General features: G+C 37.0%; 1 protein-coding gene across 2 annotated transcripts in view; it reads right to left on the minus strand.

Annotated features, from left to right (window-relative positions):
* Positions 1-20,305, minus strand: part of TAF1B (TATA-box binding protein associated factor, RNA polymerase I subunit B) — a 46,104-nt gene continuing 25,799 nt past the window's right edge. Inside the window, exons 9-15 of one of the 2 annotated variants that reach the window (XM_066314812.1) lie at positions 11,843-11,990; positions 9,586-9,763; positions 9,193-9,239; positions 6,343-6,433; positions 5,820-5,890; positions 3,707-3,932; positions 1-654 (exon numbers count right to left, since the gene is read on the minus strand). In XM_066314812.1, coding sequence (XP_066170909.1) covers positions 462-654; positions 3,707-3,932; positions 5,820-5,890; positions 6,343-6,433; positions 9,193-9,239; positions 9,586-9,763; positions 11,843-11,990 — 954 coding nt within the window. In that variant the 3' untranslated portion in view covers positions 1-461. The remainder of the gene's footprint in view (positions 655-3,706; positions 3,933-5,819; positions 5,891-6,342; positions 6,434-9,192; positions 9,240-9,585; positions 9,764-11,842; positions 11,991-20,305) is intronic. The other variant, XM_066314813.1, reaches the window with a different exon arrangement.

The raw sequence follows: 20,305 nt of genomic DNA on the forward strand, positions 1-20,305 counted from the left end.
CTGCTTCTTTTATTTGTTAACATATTATTTAACAACAAAATAAACATTATTCTCTAGAAATATATTTACTGTCATACAATGGTAGGTAAAAAAATAGATATTTTAATTGCAAAATCTCACAATGTAACTAGATGCTAATGTCATGTCCAGCACACTCAAAATATGTACAATTATGCCCCAAAAAAATGGTAATTTCACAGTTCCTGTTGGCTCTGATGCAAATTAATTAAGTAAATGATAATTAACAGTTTCCTTGGCAGTTTCCTTTCCCAGTATCAGTGACTAAAATTATAGATAAAATTGCACCAAAACTGAAGTACAGTAGTAGATCTCAGCTCTACTATCTTTACAAAAAATGTCCATGAGACAAAAGAATCAGTAAAAGTTTAGATGTAATACCATGGTTTGGGATCCAACCAAGTAATTTACATGGATTTAATACTGGCAGTTTTAGACCATTTTTACTTCCTCAGGACTGTGTTGTATTTTAGTTTTTTATAGAGTTTTTTATTAAAAAGTTTGTGTTCTATCATACAGACCTCATCATGGATGTAAGAGGGCTGAACCTGCAGAAGAAAGGAGAACAACCCTAGTACAAAATGGTAACTCTGGGGAAACTCCACTTCTTTGTAATGAGCCAGATGACCACACAATCTGAAAAGAAATGGGGAGAAAACCAAAGCCCTAAATTACAAGTGCATTTTGTACTTAGCCAGCATTTATATATTAAACTGTATATAGAGACAAACTCTACATTTTATCAACAGCATAAATCATGATTCTAGTTTACAGTGTTGATTCCCGTGAAGTGATCCACTCCTGCAAAACCCTGAAGTATAGGACTGAACCAAGATATCTCAAGAGCTGGTGAAAACACACTAAGAATAAAAAGCCACTATAGCTTCTTGCACTATGAATCAGGATCTTACTCAGCCACGCAAAGAATACATTCTTTGCCTTTCAGAACTAAATGGAATCACAATTTGTTCCTCCAGCTTTTAGCAAATATAGCAAAGTACGAAAATAACTACCTCACCCTATTTTTTCTAAATATAACTACCCTCACCCTATTTTCTAAATTTCTAAGACTATTCAATTCAGACACCTTAGGCTCTTTACTCTGTTCTTCTCTCTCCATAGGGTTCCCCTCTCATCTTCCTGACACTATGTCATGGGATAATAACCCATTCATTTATTGTCCATTGCGTTTGTGCGCTAAATACAAATTACATGTCTAGAAACAAGAGAAAAGCTAAGTTAAGTCAATGGAGTAACACAGGAAACATTGGAGCAAACAGTGATGAGGTCAACAGAAAGTAATTAGGGCTGTAGCAGCTTTCTGCTTCATTACTTTATAGCTTTTGTGGTGAAAATGTTAATGAAAATGATGAGGTGATTTTATTGATGAAGCATATAATGAAAATAGCAGACTAGATTCGCTGGTAACAAGTGTCAGCCTGAACAAAAGATGACACAGAGGACTAGCTGCAGAGATGGCTCTGTAAACATTAAGTTCAGCAACTTAGGTTGGAAAAACACCAAACTGGATAAGCCTCAAAATTAGTTTAAAATACTACAAAGTTTCAGTTTTTAAATAAAAACACTGTGCATTGATATGGGGGTTCAGGTGCAGTATTCACCTATAAATGCTACTTGTCTTCTAACTTACTAGGTATTGCCTTGGGATGTGGAGAAGCAGTTAAAATGTTCACTGTGTCTGATTCAGAGCAGCTGTCTTAACTATTCACCAGAAGTACAACTGGGATCTGTCTGTCCCAATTTACGGGTAAGTGTGCTAATTACTAGACTATAAAGTCATTTGCTCACTCCCTCTGGCCCAGCAAACATTTACATTTTACCTCAAACTGGAGGAACAGCCAGACCCATCCTGAGTGGCAGGCAAGTGAAGGAGCACAGCCTGTTCAAAGCCTCCCAAAGTCTGGCACATTGGAAATTCTGAACTAGGTCTCTCATGCCATACATCCCATCCTCTGCCTTACCTCACACCCCCTAAAAGCATGGTAACATTCTTCACACACTGCAATACCTCATCACGTCTGGAATTATACAGTCCTTTAGGTTGGAAAAGACCTTACGAACATTGAGTATGACTCCTGTCACCTAAAGACTTCCATAGCAAATCAGTTTAGAATCCAGTTTAAAACAGAAAGTTTTAAAATAAAATGTAAAAGCATTTCAGTAACCATTTGACTGATCTCAGTTTTGCTGACAGTATAATCACACTTTAGTCCCAGGAATAAAGCATTTTAGCAGTCCAGTTCAGCTATGCTGATTTTTAGAGAAAGAGAATTTGCAAGCTTTTTTTTTTTTTTTTTTTTTTTTTTTTTTTTTTTTTTTTTTTTAGTTCTATTCTACATACACAGAGGATAAACCCTCATATCTGAGGGAGTAGATGTTGTTTTCCAGTTAAGTGTCAGATGTATAGTTAACTACTTGCATTGCAAATGATATAATGGGAAATTTAACCGGTAAGAATTTAAATTCAAATCTTGTTTCATGAAGGCTATGACAGTTTGCCATTAACATTTTAATATATTACATATGAAAATGTAAGTTTAAAAACAGACTTTGCATGGAAGATTATTCACACAAACATACACCAAAATATCCACTCATTCAATGTGTGCATAAGATTACGCAAATCTGTGGTAAAAGGATTATTACCTCTACTCCCTTAAAAAAAAGGTTCTTATTCATACAAAAGAATGAATCCATATAGCCAAACCTCTTGTAATGTAACACTGTGCTTACATTATTCCAACCCATTTCTGTCATGGTGGGTACACGAAGAGTAAAGTGAAAAGGAAAATAAAGATAAGCAAATAAACCCACAGAAAGACAGAACAGACTGCATACTTGTAAAACCTGGTTATTTTCAAGGGGAATTTAATGTTTTAAAAATCAGGAGCGTATCACTAAGACTGCATAGGGGCTATTGATCTCTGAATACCATTTCAAATCATGGTAAAAATTTCACGTGTTATTCAATACACAAATAAAATCTCATTTCACATGAATGTAATCCAACCTCCTTTCAAAAAAAAAAAAAAAACAAACTTTCCAATAGCATACATAAGAAATTCAGGAGAATCCAAGCCAGCTACAGAGTTGATCTTTTTCACTGATATTCATCAGTACATTCCTGTTCTGGATTAGAGTTTCATAATACAACCAATGGCAGAACCAAAGTCTGGCATATGACCCAGAAGTCATTGTGATTAAGGCCATCACAAAATCAGTATAATGATTTAGAAATTTAATTTTCTGTGCTTTTTTAGCAGACAGAGAGGAGAGGAATGGGACTGTTTTGCCATTCTCCGGAGAGCTGTTGCTCCAGAGCAAACTGGAGAATTTATAAAAATACAGTATTTTTATAAAACACTATGAGGAATGAAGTGAGTATTTGCACCTAGCTGCTACTCTTGCCATGTGACTCTAGTTGTTGATTTTGTCTCATCTCCTCTCTTCTCATAAGCTCACTTTGATCACTCCTCATATTACAGTTTGTCTACTCACAGTCCAAGACTATCCATTCCTCACACACCCCTTTCTAGAAATGATTGTAACTATATGTGAACATAGCTGTGCACACAACCTGTATTTGTAATTTCCAAAAATATATGTACAGGACTTTACTTTCAGGAGAACTTTCCAAACTGTATTTAGCAAAAATGTGAATACTTACTTCTCATTACATAGTTTAACCGTACACAGCCAATAGTCAGGGTTCATGGTTGTCAGTAAACCACGTTTTTCTTGCAAAATTCCCTTCAGGCTATGCCTGTGAAAACAACTCCCATCTGTGTTTTTTTCAGACCAACTTAACTGAAAACTTGAAGGATTTGGCTTTTCAGCACGTTGCACTGAACTAGACAGCTTGCCAAACTGATTTTGTAAGTTCACAACCATTTCTGTGCAAAGAGAAACAAAACAAACAAATGCAAAAGTATTAAGTACTGTTTAGAGGTGATTAACACAAGAAGAAAACGGGATATTTGTGCTTTTTAATTTTCTTTTGTTTTTTTCTTTAAACCTCTGCATGAAAGACTGGGAATTCCTGGAAGTCTCTAGGTTCTCTCTGCCACCCTCTTTACAGGTTTTAGTGGAACGTTTTGAAACATAATTCAAAATGCCATGTCTTTTATACCAAATGATATTACTAGTGTGGCACTCTAAAACATTCCTGCAAAAGTAAAACCTGTAAAATGCATTTGATACTGCTGAAATATTTATGCTGATAGAAAGCACATTCATACACACATGGACTCAAGGGTGAGCTTTTCACAACGCAAATTTCAACTGGTAAAAAACCCCAACAACAAAAAAAAACCCACTCCATGTTTGCCCACTGCTAGTGAATGAATGAACAAGCTTTCCTAAGTTACTGAGGCTGAGAAGGGGAAGAAGGTATCATGATAGATCAGCACACACTGTATGCCTTGTTTCTCTAGGATAAAAAGCAAGTTAAAAAACATTGTTGGAGCTTTAACTTCTTTTTATTAACTGTATTTAAATAAACTCATTCATATATTGAGGACAAAAAACCACAGGAAAAAACCTCCTAAAATAATCCAAGGACTGGGAAGTTTATCTTTCAAGATGACACTAAAGTCTTTAATCAAAATCACAGGTTTAAGAAGGTTTCTGAAAATCTGTACCTGGCACATCAATGTTTTAGAGCACTGTTTGTCTCTATTATGGTACATCTGTTTTAAGATGAATACTACCCAGTAATGTGATATTCCTGCTCACAACATTATGATTAAACTCTGTAATCTAAGTGGTCCTCTTCTAGTTCCAAGAGAAGCAGAGCCAGAAGAGGAGTCTCTTTTCCTATAAATGCAGGAATTAAAGGGCATCTGAGTAAATAATCAGCTTGAAATAAATAAATCTAAACATGGTTTTCCATGGAACATGACTGCAGGATCACCTCAACTGAATTTTGAGAGTAAGTATTTAAAAAAAACCCACTGCATTCTTGAAGGAGAAATCCAACATGTGTAATTCAAACCAAATAGGATTATACAACTTGTTTAGAAGTCCCTGAACCAGTTGCTTCCAGAAACTGAAAGAGCATATAAAAGGAAAAATACCACTTGCCACACTTAATATCTCTCTCCAAATACCTGCTGCTTTCTAGATAATATAAAATGTAGAATGAAGAACTCCAGATCTAATTTGGCTGAGTAAAATTCTGGTTTTCCTTATTTCTACAGACAGCTGGTGTTTTGTTGTTTTGTTTCTTTGCTTTTATGTTAACACAAACCCCAGAAACTTCTCACAAGTACTTCCATGGCTGCTAAAGTACAGTAGCTGTACCTTCATTCTGACCATATGCAGCTTGGCCACGCAAGTAAAGCCTTCCTTGCTTTAGGTTGCAAGAAGGAGTGGGAGAGAAGAGGGACATGTGAGACCTACCAAAGGACATTTTGGGCTATTCATACCAAAGCATACAAGAAACTAAAAGAGGAAACAGACAGGAAAGCTATGGAAGACCAACAAATACAAGGAACAGTGATGTAAAGGCAAACTAGAGAAGCTGAGGACAAGAGCACTCATTCTGAGACATGGTTCGGTAGGCTGTTAGAAGACTGGCAAAGGCAGTTTCAGTTGTGCATGTTTGACAGATTCCAGCCACGGGTTGTAAAACAGTACTACATTAATTGTACCCAGAGATGAAAGAGAGGAGACGAAATATTTTAAGATGTAAATGTTATCAGTCATGGCTGAAGATTTTCTATGATGGGAAAAGTTGGAGCAGATTTCTGTGTTGCTGGGAGGAAGCAAAGTTTACTCACGTCTTCTCTTTAGAACTTTAGCTTTATTCTTGACTGAATAAAACAATGGCTTTTCACATCTCCACAGATACCTACCAGTAAGAGACATAAGAATTGTTAACAAAAAGAAAGCTGGACCAAATGAATAAAAGAATAATAACTTATTACAAATACTGCTATCGTTTTAAATTAAAATCCAAATAACCTAATGTTTAGTGCTATTAAAAGCCACTGCTCCTCCAACATATAAAAGAAATCCTTTTCTGAGTAGGCAAACCAAGGCATGTTAGCCTAGATCTACTGTAATCAGTTAATTGTTCAGCTGTATAAGCTATTTTTCACAGTAAGTGAGCATTTAATTAATAAGCTGCATAAACATTATGAGTGTAAACAGAAAATTAAAACAGCGATTTAACCATTCTATTCACTCAAGCTTGGTGGATGGATATGTGGAGCAAATTTATAACTTTTTTTATTTCTGAAGGGATCAGAAGTTTACAAAGAACTGTCTATCTTAAAAAAGAAGCACCTAAAAACCTCTTACTTGGCTCTTTCTTCATCCAATTTCTTTTGCTGCACATCCAAGGAATGTTTTACCACCTCATACCACTTTTTGAACTCAAAATATGGGCCACCTGAATAAAAGATATACACTTTAGTTTGGGAAGAAATGAAAGAAATGACAGAGAAGCTGGTCTCCAAGCAGACCCTGCATATTGCACCTGTATAACAAACTACCCCAAATGCTACGTGCTTAAAGAAAACACACTTGATCTAATAATTCTGTAAGAAAGTGAAATGCAGAAATGGAGTGAAAGAACAGCATGTCATAAGAAGTGCAAAGAAGCCCCATATCTTAGTTCCTAAGCTTATCTTTCCAGAAAAGTGGGAAAAGGTTTGACTTGTGATGAATCTATGAAATCTATCTCCTCTCTACCAAATCAACTAGCTCTCCACTAGTGTGGAGTGGCCTTCAACTGTCTCAAAGTTGAATTCAAGGGACTAATGAAACTATACCTCAAGCTTAAATTTAAACAAATAAAACCTAAAGAAGCTCAGATGCAAAATTTCACGCAGTTTCATCAGCTCCCCACTGTCTACCCTATTACCCATGAAATCCTAAAGGGTTGGAAAGAAAAACAAGACAATGGTCTTCGCTTCATATCAGCCTCTCATGGTTTGGAGCACAGGAACTTCATTTATTGATATGTGAACAAGTATTTACCAGCACATGCAAAACCAGGAAGATATAGGACATTTAGCAGCACCTTTATTCCTGATCCTCTAAGGAGGTACAAGACTGAAGCAGACCAACTGGGTACAGTAAGGACACAAATTCCAAACAGAAATACGGTATAGATTTATATATTTAAAAATAATCAACTCCTATTCCCCGTGGGTGGAATATCTGCATTGTGAATTAAGCAGACATTGCATTTCCCCATCGCCCCAGCTGCACTGCATGCGATGCTTGCGTCACGCTCAGCTTTGCCAGCCAGCTGTTCAAACTCTCCTGAAGGTGAATATACTGTCCTCACAATCAAACTTATATACCTTTTGTATTATTTCCATTCCTGCTGTTTGCATTATCCTGCCTCAGAATGTCTACATCCTAAAAACATAGATGGTCTCAGAAAGCAAGAGATACATGAAAGGAACAAAGACCCCTCAGCAGTCCTTCAAATTCAAAGGTCTGGATACAACTTCTTTTATCAGCTCCTTAAACACCAAGGTTTAAGTAAATACTCCTAAATTGTTGGGAGAGCAGTGTGGGAGGTGGTAGAAATTTGTGTTTCTTCATATGAATTATTAAGCATCTGTCACATGCAAACCCATTGTCAAAGACACAATGCTACACTGTAATAACCCTTTACCTGGCCAGTACTGCTGGTCTGACATTCATATAGCTGAGCTGACTGGAAAATACACAGTCTGATACACACATACATATACACATACATCTACATATATCTCAATCACGTTTTGTTTGAACAAAACCCATATTGTGGAAGTGTGCAGTTCACAGAACACACAGTAGGTAACTTCAACTATTGTACTGCTTCCAGTGTAACTTGAAGACATGTAGGAGCTGAAATACTATTTTTTAATTTAAAAAAAAGGACTAGAGAAGGGATAGTTAAGTTGAGAATGGAGTCAACACAAACTGAATCTTTAAAACTCAGCATTAACCATTATTCATTTCAGCACTCTTAACTTTGTGAAAATGCCAGAGGCAGTTTTGATCAGTTGTCTAACAGAAATTCTCACATCAGCTCATCTGTGCAGCTGCTCACCATTACCCCAACATTTTAAGCACAGGGACAACAAAATAGAGCATATGGAACATTTGCACCAGCAGATTTTAAAGTAAAAAGGTGGGCAAAGAATGAGCTGTTAATTCCCAAGGGCATTGAGACCTGTTAATAAGGGAGAAACCCCATTAAGACGTTAATGGCTTTGAAGCCTTGGCTTGTAAAGTAGTTGCACAACTCCTCACTCCTGTCACTATCATGTACTTTAAGTTTTCACAGGAAGTAAAAAGGGAAAGAAAAAAATCCACCGTAAGTTTGTGTATTCACCTGAATGTGAAAATCACCAGTTTTAGTTAACAGTGATGACTGTCTCTAGTTACAGCAGTAATTGAGCTCACATATGACTAACACCGTAATTTTATTATGGACCTAAATTTTAAACAAAGCAGCAGAAGGGTCAAAATGACCCAAAACTGGATAAAAGACCTAACAGGTAAACCACTGTAACACACCTTGGATCTTATCTTCAACTGTGATTTGGATCAGGCCATGGAACATCTTCCTGAAGATTTCTAATCTTTGATTTGGTCTTTCTGCCCTCAAAGAACCATGTTCACACCATTATCTTCTCTATCTTAATTGCTGCTAGCTTTTCCACACTCTCTCAGGATTATTTGGACTAAGAAACTAAGATTACATCTGAAATATGTTACACACTAAGACATTTTATTTAACAAGACTAAACAAGTTTGGATTTTATCATAAATGTGGTTTGATGCCCCTAGTAAGTATCTGCTATTTACGATCAAAGTCTGTTCCCGTTTCATGGCATATCCATTCATCTCCACCTACCATGCATAAAACTCTAAACCAAGAGGCAAACATGCACAAGCAGAAGCAGAGAGGCACCCAGCAAAATGTGAACCAAACTCCCCTATTCTGAACAGTAAGAACTGTGCAGGTACACTGAGGCCATTTTACATGAACAGGACCTGTTCATGTAACTTTTCTCTGAATAAAATTTGCCCTTAATGAATAACAAAAACACATTTTCACGATCAATAAGAAAAGTCTTTCTAACTCTGATTGCAAAACTCTAATTACAAAATCATAACATTGCTTCTACTAGAATATTTATGTACCTTCTGTGTTATTTTTATTTCTTTCTTCAGCGTGCTCTGAAAGCAACCTGTAAAAAAATTTTAAACATCAGGCTGTTTTGTAGATCCAAATACTGGATCATGAAGTATCTTTTCACACTTTTCCCATGAAGTTCAAATACAATGGACAAAAACAGTATTTCATTGATTCATTCTAAGTATCAGATTTCATTCTAAGTATCAGATAAAACCCAACAAATTTTAGAAGTAACTAGTATTTCATGTCTAAAATGCCTCCAAGGCTATGATTTAAGCTACTGAACTTATTTGAAATTCCAGCAGTATAAATTTAACTCTAAAGAAAGAATGAACCAAAACAAGCATTTGCACTATTTGAAATTTGGGGGTTGCTACAGATTTGTCTGTAAAACTTACCATTCATAGTGATCATCTAATAAAAACAACAATTTCAGCACAACTACAATAACTGCTGCAGCAAGAACATCATATTTCACTTTTCTTGTTGACTTATTTCCAGGCACAAGAGTCAGGAAATCCACTTCTCCAATACCAATCTTTTTCACCACTCGACAAGTCCAGTTATGCAATTCATCTGATTAATATAAATAAAAACATAAAATGTTAAGACAAGTTAGAAATACTTGTACAGTGCAAATATGTTGGCCATTTGAGGAGAACACTGCTTAAGTCTTTTAGGACCATTTGACAGCCATATTTTTCAGGCTGAGGAGTATTTTTGGATACTTTTAACAATATTAGGCAACCTTCACTGCGCTTACATTGAAAATACTTGTGATTTATTATATATTCATACGGAAAATAAAAAAATTGCATATTTAATAGTGCTTTGATGTTACTTGAATAACGTAGTGACATCATCCTGAACATTCTTGTGGTTAAGCCTACTGCAAATCCACATAAATATAATTTTCCAAAAAATCCCCAAAAGCAAAAAACTTGTCACCATCTTTTTTCCTGCATGTTGACTAAACCCCCGTGGCAGGAATGAGGAGTGCAGAGGGGAGGAACAGGGCTGGCTGTAAGGGAGCTGGCTGGTGGTGGCAGGGCAGCACTGACTGCTCCCCTGGCAGAAGTGCCGAGGTCACGCCTGGCTGTGCCATGGCACGCGCGGGCTCTGCCAGGGAGATCCAGCTGCAGCTCCACAGGATACACACCAGGCTATCTACACAGCCTCTTACTCCTCTGCTTATTTTTCACAGATATAAATCCCCCAAATTTCTCACCTTTCCTGTTCAGCGAGAAATACAGGAGTTGATTACATCACCAGCAGATTCCACAAAGGTTAGCAATGTATGACTAAGTACAACCTTAATCCAGCTGTATTTATACTCTCCTGCTGCTTACAAAGAGTTCAGTAGGAACTCCTTTTTAATCCTCTCTCACGTAACAGTAAAAGTTAAAAAAATGTGGAAAATAAATTTTCTTATAAATACTAGAAGCATATTAAATTTTATTTCAGATACATAAAACAGTCTCTTCTTTGGTATTTAATGTTCTTTAACACTCCCAATCACTTGGTTTTTTTAAGGAGTTGTTAGAAAACAGCAGCAGCCCTTTTTCATTTTTTTAAAAAATGCTTATACATGATAAAAATCTAAGTTGCAGGGAAAAGGACAATATATTCCTCTTCTGCAGTAATTTTCAAAGAGTACTTTGCATTTCTCTGTAAAAGATCTGAAAATTACAAAATTGTAGCCTTTTTTTTTAATTCAATTGATACTTTGAAATCTGTAAAATAACGTAACTATGGGATCACAACACTGGCATAAAACTACAAAGTCAGAATTACTACCTCAGAATTTTAGCCCTAAACCTGTTGGTTATCTTCTCTTCATTCAATTGTGAATAAACAGAAAAACCAAACACTTTTTTTCATTGTAACTAATTGCAAAATAAGACAGTAACTCCCTCCCCTAATATGAATTGTTGGAATGCTTTGAGAAAAAAAATTTACAGGCCATTTGTCTGTGTAACTCATCTTCAGTCACAGTGGTATTTGACAGGAAGTATGGTAACCCAACAGAGAGTTCCCATACTAGGACATACTGGTATTTCTTTAACAAGTTAATATTCAAGACTTAATTTTAAGATAGATAGATGAAAAGAGTCAATACTTACGCTATATATGATTTCAGAAATAAATTATAAATCAAGTGAGACAGCAGCTGATCTGTCACACACCATTAATTAATATTAAAATAAATGGTAATATACAAATATCATATAATACACAAAATGTATTATTTGTTAAAGACTATACAGTCATTATTAGATATGAGAATTCCAGAGCTAAGCAATTTGGTCCCAACTTCATGAATCATTTAGCAAAAGTAAAAGTTAATATATCACAAGAATTCAACAGGTGCCTCTTAGTTCACATGGATACTGAAAGATTTAAAATGAAGTATGCACTCCACAGCCTTAGAGAGCCAACATCAGAGTGCCCCTGCATATCTGGGCCTATAACACATACTCTAAATGTTTGATGAAGGTGCTTTCTACAGAAAGAGTATCTTTCAGTTCAAGCTGAAATGGGAATAAATAAAAAGGAAAAGAGCAGGCACTTTCGAAGTAGTAATTTAAGCCTTTTTGCTAGAGTTTAATAAACCACATAAAAATTTTATCAGTTCAGGCTAGGGAAAATATTTACCAGGTAAATTAGCTTCCATCAAGTACTTCATGCACAGCATGTCTGGATGAAGAAAACAGCTTTCTGTTATATCTGGAAAACGAGGCAGGTCTAAATATGCTGCAAGCTCATGCATTTTATTGAATACTTCTTCATATACAGGCCATGACTGAAAGACAGGGTTAGAGGGGTTATACATCTGCTCTATTACCACATTTGTTAATTATTTAAAATTAGTTATTGACCTTAAATTCTGAATAGTTTAATACAGGATTGTTTATACAGATTCTTCTAGCACTCTGTGATTAAACACATGTGCAAGAATGGAGCCAGACTGCAGTACTGCAAAGAGAAACATGTGCTAGTTTTAAATTCCATGAAATACATAAGGAACAAAGAGAAAGTTGCTTCAGATCTGCCACCACCCCACCACCTCTCTTGTGAAATGCTCATTATGTGTCCAGATGCTCCAAAACTGAGAGCTCTGGGAAAAAACCAACAGAGATGCAACTGAGAGTGAACTGTCTAAAGAGCTAAAAGGTCAGAGAACCACAGCAAGGGGAGGCTGGCAGGGACTGCTTGAGACCACTGGATCCAAGCCCCTTGGGTCAGTTGAGCAGGCTGCCCAGGACCACATCCAGTCAGATACTGAACATCTTCATAGATGGCAGCTTCCAAGGGTTGTGGGAAATCTGCTCCAGTGTTTCACCAACCTCACTGTACAAAGGAAAAGATTTTTTTCCCTTACACTTAAATGGAATTTCTTGTATTTCGATTTGTGCCCATTTCTTCTCATCCAGTCACTGGATATCACTAAGGAGGATCTTGTTTTCCTCCTTTGCACCCTCCTGTAGGTACCACATCATACCAGCCCTGAATATCCTCCAGATCCAGGATGAACAGTCACAGCCTTCTCAGTCTCCTCTCACTCGTCAGCTCCACTCCACCATCTCCACAGCCCTTTACTGGACTCACTCCACTGCATTCATGTCTCCCTTAAACTGGGTTTACCAGCCCAGAACAGCACCCAACACTCCTGACGTATCTCACCAGTGCCAAGTAGAGAGGAAAGATCCTCTGCCTCCCTTGAAGACTTGTGCAGTCACCAGAACTGCTCAAAACTTATTGACAGTGACCTTGCAGTGACACCAGTGACACCATCCAGCTGCCTCAACACTTGTGCAGCATCTCATCACAGCCCATGAACCTTCATATGTCCACTTTGTTCACATATTCCCTAAACTGCTTGTTAAAAACTGAGGCAAAAAAAAAAAATCATCACTTTAGCCTTCTCCTTGGTCTTTGTAACCATATTCCTACTCAGCTTCAGGCCCACATTCTCTAGAACCCTTCCACAGAACATTTCATGTTATTTAGTAAAAAACAAACAAACAAACAAAAACCCCAACCCCTGTATTTACATATTTATTAGTGACTATAAATCTGAAATTCGCTTTTTGAAACCATTGCCTCCATGAAGAAAGTTGTCTCAATTTGTACTGAGGTTTGCTGCTATATGAGAACATAATTTACAGAAAGATTTTGATGTGTTTATTCATAATGAACTCAGCAGGACCTGAAGTTTGCGTAAGTATGGATGTAAGGTTTGACCCTCATTTCACAATACCTGAACTGTTTCATTAAACATTCTTAATTTTCTACAGTTTAAAGGATTACTTGAATTTACCTCTAAAAGCAACAATTTCAGTTATCCAGGCCACTTTCCCATTTTAAATGTATAAAAAGCAATGATTTTTCTGTGGTTCTAATTCAGCAGAGCACTTTACCATGTATTCATATTTTATAAAGTCAATTTCCACATATGGAACCTTCCCTTAAAAGAAACTCAGCAGGGCTTTACAGTTTGTGCACAGCTTCAAGACTCCTGAACAAGAGTGAATTCAGTCTTCTGCTCTTTTTTTGGTTCAGATTACAAACACAGTAACCATGTTTACAACAAGACACGATGTGACCTAATGTGGTTTTACTCAGTAATTTGCCTTCATCTATTCTAATATAAGCTCTGTAGCCAATGCTCAAATTTTATTTTGAGTGATTACCAACATTGCACTGTCTTTTTTTTTGGTATGATCTCCCCTCAGACTGCAGTTCAGACTTGCATGAACACATGCTTAGGCCAATGAATAATTCTGCTGTCACCTACTATTACACATGTAACTTTTTGTAACAGTTAGGAAGTGTATCATGCTCATTATAGTTTCTAAATAGTGTTAAAATTGGCTTAGACTGCTCCAGGACCATCTTGAGAAACAAGAAAAACTTGCATTACCAGAGTTCTGCAGAAAACCAGGCTCACAGTACTTTCCATTCCTTCTAAAAAGCAGTGCTTAATTGAATACCAAACCAATCTTGGAACAAAACCTGAATCATATGTAACTTCTGTTGAGTGTACTGGGAGAAAAATTAAAGTCCCACATAATTCAAATAAGAACATTACATGAATACTATTCATAATTAGATAGCAAGGAAATATGCTTTCCCCTAATGAAAAACAGTTGAATTAGTAGCTTCTTAATAATATATCACATATGAAAATAAATTAAGACACTGGGAATTTAGTAATTTGAAACATTCCTGTTCTCAAACATTAAACTATCACAAATGGAGCTATCCAAAGTCTAATTTGACTCGAGCTACTGTAAGGAATATAGATTTAATTGGAGGATTCCAACAGACACCTTCCTTTATCACCTTTTATGAGAGGTTTTCTCCCTGTACCAGGGCAAGGAGACAGTTTTCCTGTCCTAGGTATTAGTGAATCAAACCTTCTTCCCTCTGCTCAGCATCTACTTTTGGTTCAAAGTTTTTGTTTGCAATTTACAGAAGGCAAATTTGGTTCTGTTTCAAAATGGCTAGAGAATGTTCTGCTTTGCAATGACAGCCAATGCTTTCCTTTTTCTGAAGACAAACAAGTGGTATAAAAACCCCAAATAAAAATTATGACTGAGAACTACCACTTGACTCATTTTAAAAACAGTGTTAACAGACAAAAACTGTTCTGTGTTGATGTGTGTTCATAAGAGATCTGAACACATTGGAATGTGCATCCTAACAGAAGATAAAGATCAACCAAATCAACTACTGCTTCCCAGGATTTAAACCCTAAGCTCAAAGACATTCTGTGTAGTAGCTCCATTGCTACAATGCAGCACTGTGCCATGATGGTGAGGCTGAACTGGACCCCTGCTTCCAGCAGCACCGTCACCTCTGGAACTGCAAGCTGCAAGCACAGCTGCATCCAGCACAAGGTCACACCTGCCTGGGACACAGCACAGGGCTGAAGGCTGAAAGGTCAGGGCTAAGGACACTGAAAGGTTTCTGCAGTAACCAAGCACTGGCTGTTTTCACCTGTCACTGTATGCCCTGTTCATACTCTGTTTAACTCTGAAAGAGCTGTGAGCTCACACAGAAAATCTTTTATTCTGCAAAATTTCAAACATACTGGGAGGGTTAAAAGAGAAAGAACTCCAAATTCCACACAACCAACGCAGCAAATGTTGAGAAAATATTAAGAAAAAGAAAGATGCAGCAAACAAGCAGCCTCAAAATTAATAAAAGTTACCACCTTCTACCTAGCAATATATATCTAACAAAAAAAAAAAAAAAAAAAAAAAAAAAGAACCTGATAAAACAAGTTGCACTAGAAGTCAACCAGCAAATCCACTAGGAAAGCAAGACCCAGAGCCAGGGCATCCCTCCTTCAGTTAAAAAAACTCTGCCTCTAGCAACCCATGATTAAACCCCAAGGGAGGAGTACTTGGACAATAGAAGACAGTGTTAGATCATATGCCACACACTCTCCAAGTATAACTTTCACTTATCCAATCATAAATTAAAAAATTCAAGACATATTTCTTGGCTATACATTAGCACAACTCCCCTGTCCATCACCACGTGAAGTTACTGAGCTCTCACCTTGTTTTGGGAACCTGGGAAACACATAAAAACCACATATAAAACTCAAGTTACAAACCCTTAAGGGCACCTAATAATTCCAGGAAGACTGACAGAAAACCCTTTCAAAGCTATGCCACCTGCTATCCTTTTCAGGTGTTTCACAAGCTGGGCTGGGATTCCTTCAAGACTAATCAACAACGCTGACAGAGTCTGCAACTTGTCCAGATGGGGCACAGAGGTTGCCAAGACCTTTTCTTAAGCTTTGTTTTTAAAACCTTTGTATCTTATTCTCACATGTGACAAATAAGCTTACTACAGATCTTCTCCAGAATGCAGTACAGAGGATCAGTACCACCTGAGAGTACCTTCCCCTGCCCCCTGAGCTCAGGAGAACAAAATACACACTGTTGAGTGAGTAGAAGTGTCTATAAGGAGATTTTCCTAATGATAATTATTCATTAAACTATTTAAATAAGTTGTCATTATCTTTCAAAGTTACATGGCATTTTTCACCTGTATTAGAAAACAACAAACTGGTTTTCAGGAGCAGAGGAGCCAAATTATGAGCATCATAATCAGATCACAGTTACAGGTAATTGTTTTGAGTAAGCCAAGATTGCAGCCTCTCCCACTTGTTTGGACAATATCAGAATGTTGCTGATCAACAAGTAGAAAACAGTATGCACTGGCTGGCTTTCTAGAACAATTTGCAGACTCCATAGCTTCTTGTTTTAAATGCAGTCTGACTGACCCTCTTCTTTGATAACTGTATAAGCTATTTCCTTCTCCTGTTTCAGGACAATATCCCATTACTTACATATTCACAATATTCACTATTCAGCTTATGTTATAATGACAATGTTCTATCATTTCTGAAAAAAAGTAATTATACACTTATTCTAAACTCTTCATTTTCTATTTTTCCCTTCCATCCTTCTTTCCTGTTCAGTATTTTTTTTGCGGCACTATTCCCTTCCTCATCATCCTTCTACCTGTACCTTTCCATTCTGGGACCCCTTTTTTCCCCATGCCTGCAGATTCTCTGAAGTTCTACCTACTCTGTGCTGCTTATATTCCACAATGGACATTTTCCCCAAGGGATCTATTTAATGACCATTTAATACTGGAACCTAATAAGGTCTGACTCTTTTTTTCATTATCAGCTTCTTGTAAATCTCAGGGAATCTTTTAATGTTTAGAGTTGGATGTACTGGCAATAATCCAAAACTCAGCAAGCTTCATCACTTTTAAGATGACAGACTCAACTTAGACTGAGTTTGAAAAAGAGTGTACTAAACTTATTAGGGAAAGGATTAAGAAAGCCATTTAACTTCTAGGTTTGGAAAACAACAAGTTATGAGGATTGAAGAAGGGGTTTTTGCAAAACAATCCAGAATTTTGGTTCAAACCTTTGGTTCAAAGCAGGGCACACCCATAAAATAAAAGCAATTTATCGTAAAAATAATAAACCAAATGGCTGCCCTAGTGTGTGTAAAGATCTTTGAATGCTGTCTGGATTGAAATACGCATTCCCAGGAACCTAAGCTAGCTTTACATTTACATAAGGTAAAATTAGGTACCAACAGTGAGCAGAGCAGTCAAGTTCCCTATGGCACCTGGCTCACCTTACTTTGCTTCTGCTGCTCAACTGGTTCAGATATATCTGGTCATCTGCAGCATGAGCCTGATGTGGGATGACACCAGCCGCACTGCATGCAGATTGCATAAAAGAATTGACAGCAGAGACAATAACTGTATTAACTATGAAATTTACACCCAAATTAGTATTTAAAACGGAATGAAATTACCTTCTGTACCAATTACTACATACTAGATCATTAATATGGTCAACTAATGATTTTTTTCATGTTTTTTGTGTATTCTTACAGTACTACTAATATGTCTACCTCCCATATAAACCTACATGTACAAATACTGCCAATTTACTTTTAAACAACATTGGTTTTCCCCCTTGCCTGATCTCTGCCTACCTCTCAGGCACAACCACCATCACATCTGACCTCTATCAACCTCTCAGGAACAGCCACAAACTAATGTAATAGCCATCAAACACAAATTAAAGGTACTCCAACACTGTGTATTATGATGAATACAAACTTTTACAAAATAGAAAGTACTGAAACTTTGCCATTTAACCTAGCTGGAAAAAACCTAAAAAACTTAAGTAGTCAACTCTGTTACATGGTTAGATTCTGTGTAGTCTTTTCAGGAAAGCCTTCATTGCCAGAGCAAAAGATATACAGAAAAGACTCATTAAAGGTGTCTTCCAACCCAAACCATCTTGTGATTCCATGGCATTGTCACCACTGCTGTATAGAAACACCCTGAGCCTGTGATTTGCTGCTGAATGTGAAAGTGTATGGGGGAGAACCCCTGCACTCTGCTCCTGCCTCCTTTCCTTGGTCACATCCACAACAGAACTGACCCCATGAGCCCCGTGTCTGACTCAGTGCACTCATCTTTACAGGGACTAAATGAGTGGATAGATCCCTCCAAACTCTGATATCCATGAATCACATACAGATGCTGATGTAACAGCGAGAGGGAACCAAAAGACAAGAAGAAAACAGGTGCTATAAGTCCATTTAGGTAACTGCAAAGAAATATGAATCTTGTGAAACTTCTTCCATTAGAGAAAACAAGGAGACCAAGCACACATGTAAAGTTGCTCCTTTACAAGCCTGCCATCAAGTAGAAGGAATAAAAGGAAATCAACTTGTCCACCTGAAGACGGGCAGACAAGTTGCCCAAGTTATCTATCTGGTAACAAATGGGCAGAAGGGAAGAAAAAAGAAGTCAGCATACCATCTGAAAATCACAGAAGTCACACTGGCAGGCTCTCACTTTCTCTCTCCTTTTAATGACTGCTTCAGCTGCAACAACTACTACATCCTAAAATCTCAAATTACTCCTGATCATTGCTGTAGAGCAAGTGAGAAGGCTCTTTATACAGCATAAAGATTAATTTTAGAAAATGACTCAATAAACAAAGCTTATGCCTTTTTGAGAGAAAAAAATTAGGTGCTAGGGTATTAGACTGCATTAAACTGATACAGGCAGTCTTTATTGAAGAATTCAAGATGGCAAGCAACCTACGTACAAAGAGAAAAAATTGGACATCTGAATGTCCAATGCAGATGTATGCCTTTACTGAGAAAAAAAATTTGGCTGCCTAACAGACTTTTTAATGGGCTACTTTCAGAAGAAGACATATTTTTCATTACATGATTCCCAGTTAAAGTGGTTTTTGAATAAATGAGTTTCAATATTATTAAACCACGAGAGACACGTGCTTGAGCATTAGCTTGTTCATGCTCACAAGCAAACTCTGCCAAATATCACTTTTCTAAAACAATATAGTCTTTCTAAAAATACATAGAGGATTCCAAAAAGGAGTTGAACTGTCATAATGTATTGAAATTTAAGAGTTTGGGAACAAATTTTATTGAATTTCATAAATACTTTGGTAGGTTTGTTTTCTTTCTTCATTAAGTAATGCTTGAAGACAGGTATGAACAAGCTAGAGTTTCTGTTACACAACAGCAAGCTCTCATGATAAACTTGATTACAATAACCCTTTCAGCAGTGAACTTCCTCCTCAGCTTTTTTTTCTTCCAAATAAAAGCCTCACCCTTGCTTCTTTTCATTCTGCACTACTTTCTATCCTGAACAAGTACTGCATGCACCTGCTAGAATGCACAAAAAATACAGTTAGGCAGAGAAAAAAAGTCCCACTGATAGATACATACCCACTCCTACAAAACTTAAGACTACAAGGTATCTCAGAACACCAGCAGACCAAAGCAGGAATCCCTGCTTGTTTGGCAAAGTTAGTGCAGCATAGCTGATTAGCAGAATTTGTATAGATAGAATTTCATCCCTCTTAAAAGTTTTTTTTTAATAAACAAGCATGACTGGCTTCGATCTTAATTTGAATTTTTTAAATAGTTACCACTGAAAAACAGAAATTAAAAAAATCATATGGCAATTAAGGTCATTCAAATTTTAGTCAGGAAAAGAGGCTCCTACAAATAAGACTTGGCATATTTTGAGAGGAAGACTTCAGTAAACAGAGAAACATGTCTAAAAGCCAGTCTGGTGGATACACTTTCCAGGGAACCAGAAAGCTGCTGTCATTCCTGTCCAAACTCTCCAGGAGAAAACAGCAAATACTTTGACCTACATTTATGAGTTCACTAACAGACTCAGTCAAAAATGACTGTTTGAATCAGACCCAAACTAAAATATGTATGTGCAATCCACCAAAACCTAGAGTGTTAGACAACCCATATGTCAGCAGTTTCCTAAGAGCCGTGGGATGACTTGAAGACACGTGCTTTAGCCAGTAGGAGATTATTAAGGGATACAAAATCCTTTCAAAAAGCCAATGCGGAAAAAAAATTAAATACAGGCACCATTTTACAGCATTTTAAAAACCTTCAGGTTTCTTCATGACTGTGGCACAAACCCACCCCAGTCCCTCAGGCAGGTGTCTTTGTCCCAGTTTTCCACCTTAGGACAGAACAGCACAGCACCATCCCTGAG

The sequence above is a fragment of the Sylvia atricapilla genome, chromosome 3, assembly GCF_009819655.1.
Source record: "Sylvia atricapilla isolate bSylAtr1 chromosome 3, bSylAtr1.pri, whole genome shotgun sequence".
NCBI classification, from domain to species: domain Eukaryota; kingdom Metazoa; phylum Chordata; class Aves; order Passeriformes; family Sylviidae; genus Sylvia; species Sylvia atricapilla.